Genomic DNA, 6,148 nt, shown 5'->3' with positions numbered 1-6,148 from the left:
CCGCCCCCACCCCCACCCCCAGGCTAATGCAACAGAAACAAACTCAGCGGGACTGGGACTGGACGGGAGAGTGTGGGTGGGCTTGAGGTTCCAGGATTCCCGGAAAGAATTCCATGAATTAGCCCGCGCAAACCCTGGAGGGAAGAGGCAGAAAAGAAACCACAGAGATGGTGAAGCTAGACCTTTCCATGGACCCTGCCCAGTGCAGGCCGGGTAGCCCGTGCCCATCGGGGCGTCGCAGTGCGGCTAGGGGAGGCCATGTGTCCCCAAAGCTGGTCTTTAGGGAGAGCTTGGCTCACTCTCCCTGGGACTCTACAGCAGGGGAGGGGGAGAGAGGGACTTGGTAGGGGGTTTCTTGGAGAGGTGGAGGTTGGGACAGGGCAGCGCTCTGGAGGGGAGAATCTTGCTGCCCAGTGGGCTCAGGCTGTATCTTGGGTGAGGGGCCTTGGGCTGAGGGCATAGCTCTGGGAGTATTGACCATCAGCCTTGAGCGCAAGTGGGGAGCTGGGGAGGGGTCAGCATCCCCAGGAGGCCTAGCCCTAGTGGAGCCTGGCTGGGAGCAGGCAGGCCTGCTGGGTGGGGGTCTCCATGACAGCGCATCAGTCTCAGGGTGGTTGGGGTCCCAAAGGGGCCCAGGAACGGGTCATGTACCAGCCTTCGGGGGAGTTCAGGGGTCAGCCACACACCCCTTCCCCGCAACTGAGGACTGGGGCTTGTGTATCTGTGCAGACACGCCAGGGTCGGGGCAGTTGGGGTGCCCCCCACTTTCACCCACAGTTTCAAGGAGGAATCTGCCCTTCAGGAAGGAGACAGTTCATGCCTCAGCAGGACAGACACCGGGCTGAGGCTGGGAGAGTGTGAGCACGGGAGTGTGTGTGTGCGCGCAAGTGTGTGAAAGAATGAGTAGATATGTGTCTGCATGTATGTGAGGATGTGTGTGAATGTATGTGCATGTAGAACATGAATATGCATGTGTGTATGAGGACGAGTGTGAATGTGTCAGTGTGTGTATGTGTATGTTCCTGCCTGTCTGTGCTATGTGTGAGTGACTGTGAGTATGGGCGCCAGCAAGGTGTGTGAGTGAGTGAATGGGGTGTGTGAGTGAGAGAGGGCCGGGGTGCGGGGTGCTGGGGTGCGGGTCTGGGGCGCTGAACTGGGATCAGTGAGAGGTCTGGGCCACAGGCGCCACCAGAGTCACATGGGCCACCCCAGCCCAGCACAGGTGGGAAGGCCCAATGAGGGAGGTGGCCCAGTGGCCAGGGCCGCTATGGAGACCCCCCTGCCCTGCACATTTTCAAAGGCCAGGGGTTCCCTGCCTCGCCCTGGAGCAAGCCCCCTGTCCCTCCGCCATGCCCACCTGGCGCTCAGAGCACCTCCCCCGGGCCAAGAGCCCGGGCCCCGCCTCCCCCGCGCGCAGGCGGGCTGGGCAGCTGCCATGTGGTCAGACGTCGGTGCTGATGCTGCGGCTGCGGGAGAAGGCCTCGCGCATGGCCGAGAGGCGGTTGGGGTTGAGTGCCTGCAGGCCCCCGAAGGCGCCGGGCGATAGCTCCACGTCCTCCTGGCTGATGCTCCGGTAGGCCACGCGCTCGCCCCCGTTGCGCACGCCCTCGTCCTCAGGCTCTTGCAGGAAGAAGGTGGGCGGCTCGTAGTAGGAGCAGCTGCGGCAGAGGGCGCGGGCCTGCGGGGACTTGTGGCTGAAGGAGGTGGCGGCGGCGGGGTAGAGCGCCGGCCCGTTGGTCAGCACGAGGTTGCGGTTGGAGTGCAGTGGCGGCAGGCTCGAGTGCACCGCGTAGTCGGGCTCCTCCTCGTCGTCGTCCTCCTCCTCGTCCTTCTTGCAGCAGTAGTACTGTGGACAGAGGCGGACGGTGACAGCGACGCCCCGCCCCAGAACCCACACTGGACGCTGCCCAAGCGGCTTCCCTCCTCCCAAGACCAGCCTCCCGCTCTCGCGGATGCTCTGCCCCCTGTGGACACCGGCCCTTGCTCTCCGGGACATGCCCCGCCTACCAGGAAGACCACGCCCACTGATCTCAGGACGCTCCTCCCCCTGCTCTCTAGGATGTCCCGCCCCTCCCGCAGACCCCGCCCCGTACCTGGAGCCGGCAGTAACACAGCACTGCAATGATGCAGAGCAAGATCACTGTGGCCAAGATGCCCCCGGTGATGACCACGGTGCCGGCTGTCATCCGCCCCCTTCTCCATCAACAGCCTGCAACACACACCACCTCGGTCTCAGCCTGCGGCCTGCTGCTTCCCAACCCCCCCCCCCCCCGCTGCGCAACACTGGGGAGGCGCCTCCCGGAGGCAGGAGGACCACCCATCCCTGCCGGCCCTTCCTTTTCACTCCTCCGTGGACGGACGGCGTCGCCTGGGCGCCACTGCGCGAGCAAGCCACCCACATCGCACGGTTGCTAGCGGAATGCTGTGCTCCGCCCCAAACCAGAAAACCCCAAACACAGCCAGGGCGTCGATGCTGACTTAGGTTTCCAAGACTTTCTGGGAGTAGAAAGCCTGTCTTTCTCCGTGAAGCCGCTGGTGCTAACTGCTGTCCACGAGGTTAACAGCCCAAGGCATAAGCCCTGCTGCTCCCTCAGGACATCCTTACTCTGCCCTGTTGTCAGATGCCCTTCTGCAGCATGCTTCCAGCTGCGTCACCCCCGGACTCCTCTGGTCTGCATGCACGGGCACGCAGGCAGCGGGAGCATGTGGGGGTGCAGGTAGTCCATCTTGGGACTTACCCGAGTCACCAGGAACGGCACTTACGACCCTCCTTGTACTTTTTCAACATCTTATTTTCAGTTACACAAACAGTGATTTGCTGGTGGCTCTATTTTCAGGGGTTCACCTATAGGCCTTCCAGGGTGACGTACTGCATACACCTGCTGAAGTGCCCTCTCTAGCCCGAGAGGCACAATGGGCGGGAAGCTGGACACCCCGCAGTCCCCGCACCTCTGATTTGGGTAGGAACCAGGTCTGGGTCCCGACCGGACTTGGTCCTTTGTTCTAGAAAATGCTTCCTTGTTCACTTGAAACCAGGTGTCAGACTGACGGCAGAGACCTGGGACCGCAACCCCACTGGCCCTCCAGGTCCCACCTGTCCTCCCAAAGGTTGCCAGTGGATTCCCGCTTGGGGTCTCTGGAGGGAAACCATCCCACGGGGTCTCAAGGTCGTGACTTTTTGGCATCAGGGGCCAGGCCCAACTTATCAGGCAGGTGGGTGGGGTGTGGGGGGGATTGGATGAGTCGTCCACCCCACTTCCGCTGGCTGTTCTCGCTGCCCATCTACACCTTCTCCTCCTGACGGCAAAGAGCTTACACTTTTCAAACGTTCTCTGTAGTGTTTCAATAAGCATTACTGTTGCTCAGTACTCAGCCCTTCAGATCACAGAGGGGAGCCCTGGTGGCACAGCAGCTAAGCACTCAGCGGTTGGAACCCGCAGAGCTGGGGGCCCCAGCAGCTCACGGGAGCCTTTCTCCTCAAGGGGTGGATGACACAGCAGGCGGTGCATTAGGGGGCCTGCTTTCAGTGCCTTTTCAGGACAGATTCTTACAAGTCTGGCCTCACCCGGAAAGTCTTCATGATGGGAAATGTTGGACAAACCCAGATGGAGACCGGCCAGGAAGCAGACGTCCCTGGTGCCATCTCGCCACCCCCCTCTGGTCACCTCCCTAAGAGTGGCCTTCGCTGAAGACACAGTATCACCACCTCTGCTATGGACAGCTTCAAGCTACCCAGGGAAATGGACTTGGCATCTGGAGCCCCGGCCAGTCCCTGCTGGACACAAGTGGGCACTGAACTGCAGCCATTGTGGTGGATGGGAAGGAGTCAGTAAGGCTGCGTGACGTCACCCCTGAGGAGGGCTGGCCAAGCTCCAGGGGGGATGAGTCCAGGTGCAAGGTCAGTTTCTGCCCCAGAAGGCTGGACCCTACCCTATCCCTAGCACCGTGGGCACTCCGCCCAGGCCCACAGGGCAGCAGGCTGTGGTCTGGGGCTCTGACTCAGGACGACCTGGAGGGAAGCCCCTCCCCTGCAGGACAGTGAGCTGTGCCCAGTGATCGGGGAGATTGGCCCTCGTGCCCGCATTTTCCTACACTGCCATCCCCCTTGAAAAACGGTGAAAGCACTAAAGTCCATCTGAGGTTTCGTGTGAGCCAAAGGTGGCCCCACCAGCCAGGCTCTGGCAGCCCGCTGCTCTTCTGGGCCTGGTTCCCCAGGGCAGGCAGCCTGGCGGTGGGCCAAGAAGGGTGCTGTCCCAGGCTAGGCGCCCAGGGCTGTCAGCAGCCCTGACTCTGACACTGGCGCCCAGTCCAGCTGGACCGCTCTGCAGACAGGCCCATGTTCGCCGCCGCCTCGAGGCAGCAAGGCCCAGGGGTGGGTGCCAAGCCCCGCAGACAGACACACATGTCCTGGCCTGACATCAGTTGGCCCTAGAGAGAGGCTTCTGCCATCCGCTGCTCTTGATGTATGTGTCTGTCATTCTGGCCTCCTCCTCCAGGGAATCTTCCTGATTCTGCTCTCTCTCACACGTACACACACACACACAGCTGCCCCCAGCCCCTGACAACTCAGCAGGGAGAACTGTTATTGGTTCCTTGCCTGTGTCATCCAGGCCTTTCCTCGGCAGTACTGCAGGTGGGTTTGAACCGCCGACCTTTAGGTCTGTGGTGACCACGAGTTGTCTACCACTGGGACCTCATGCATATCACAAATCTCACAATGCCAGGGCTGGGACCCTACCTCTCCTGCCACCTATCAGCCGTGGAACAAGATGGAGGTTGATAAGGGCTGGGTGTGGGGCCCTCCTAATCCCATACCACGTGAGTGGGCAAGATTCCTTCAGGGGCCTCTCCCAACTCCCGGTCTCCCTCCAGGCCTTCTTGGCCATGGCATATGACATGTGACCTGCACCTGAGGGGCCTGCATCCTGCCATCTACCCAAATGTGACCCTGGGCCAGCAGCCTCCCTCTTCGGCTTCGTCTCCTCCGCTGAGGAATGGGGCTGGCGGGCCTTCTGCTGGCTGCTGTCTCACTGGGTCACAGTCACTGATCACGAGCCGGGCGGGGCGACCTCGCCATGGGGCTCAATGTGTCCGTTGCCCCCAGAGGCCAGCCTTGCCCTTGAGGCTAGAGATGGGACAGGCCCACAGGCGAAGTGACTTGCAGCCACCTGGGGGCTGGAGGGGACGTGGGGCTGCCTCTCCAGATGGCCCAGTCCAGTGTCCGGGGACCCACCGAGGGCTTGGGGGACTGAAGTGAGGAGAGGTGGTATGTGAGGATGGGACAGTCTCAGCGACGGCTCAGAGGCAGCTCGTGCCCGTGCCCGCAGTGTGTGGCAGCCTGCTGCTCCATCCACCCTGCCTGGAGTTTCCACGCAGCCAGCCGGTGGTTTGGCCAGGATCCTGCTGAATTGCTGATCAGCCCCCTGGGGCCGGAATGGCTTTAAAGCTTTATAAACGGCTGTGCTTCCTGTCCCCACCCCCAGCTGGGAGGGGGGCAGCCATCCCCCCTCCACTGCCCACGTCTCATGTCTCCTGCTGGTGGGAAACACCTGGTTGCAGAGCCAGACGGTGCCCTCACCTGTCCTCCCCACCCCCCAGCCTCCTCTGGCACGGGCCCCAGCATCACTGCCATCTGGGCCTCCCCAGCCGGCTGCTCGACTCCTGGTTTTCTTGTCCCCTTGCCTCCCTCCTCTCGCACAACCTGCCCCCACCCCCACCACGCCAGTGTGCCCCCTGCCCCAGTGTACACCCTCATCTGCCTGGTGCTTACTACCTGCTCTGCTTTGTCCCCCAACCCCTGGGGTTTCTCAGGAGGGGCCAGACCCAGCATCTTCAGAGCCAGCTGGGGGACCATTTAGCCCAGCGTCTGCCCAGCCTGCTGGGCACCAGACCTATGGGGGTGCGGGCACTGCTAAGGTACCAACGTCTCGGCCCCCAGCCGGGCTCCTGGGAGCTGAGTGGGGCTGGGGGTGTCCTTGCTTGAGAAGGCCTCTCTGGCCTTGTGGTGGCCACTGCCCCTTCCTAGAAGGGGAAACCGAGGCCCAGGACCTGGAGAGAGGCTCTCTCCTCAGCAGGTCTTCTAGCTCCACCCCAGGGCCAGCCGCCTTCCTGTCCAAACAGAGCTGTCTGGCCCGGGAAGCCCAGGGCC

The 6,148-nt window shown here is 62.3% G+C and overlaps 1 protein-coding gene across 1 annotated transcript; it reads right to left on the bottom strand.

The window, feature by feature from the left end:
* Positions 1–1,441: 1,441 nt before the first annotated feature.
* On the bottom strand, positions 1,442–2,186 carry FAM163B (family with sequence similarity 163 member B). The gene is made up of 2 exons (XM_075558932.1): positions 2,094–2,186; positions 1,442–1,846 (listed from the first exon to the last, which is right to left on the bottom strand). Exons 1-2 carry the CDS (start codon positions 2,184–2,186, stop codon positions 1,442–1,444), a joined length of 498 nt encoding a protein of 165 aa, XP_075415047.1.
* Between the last annotated feature and the right edge of the window lie 3,962 nt (positions 2,187–6,148).

This window comes from Tenrec ecaudatus, chromosome 10, assembly GCF_050624435.1.
Source record: "Tenrec ecaudatus isolate mTenEca1 chromosome 10, mTenEca1.hap1, whole genome shotgun sequence".
NCBI classification, from domain to species: Eukaryota; Metazoa; Chordata; class Mammalia; order Afrosoricida; family Tenrecidae; genus Tenrec; species Tenrec ecaudatus.
Note: the sequence above shows the minus strand (reverse complement) of the source record. Positions and strands in the feature narration are given on the sequence as shown.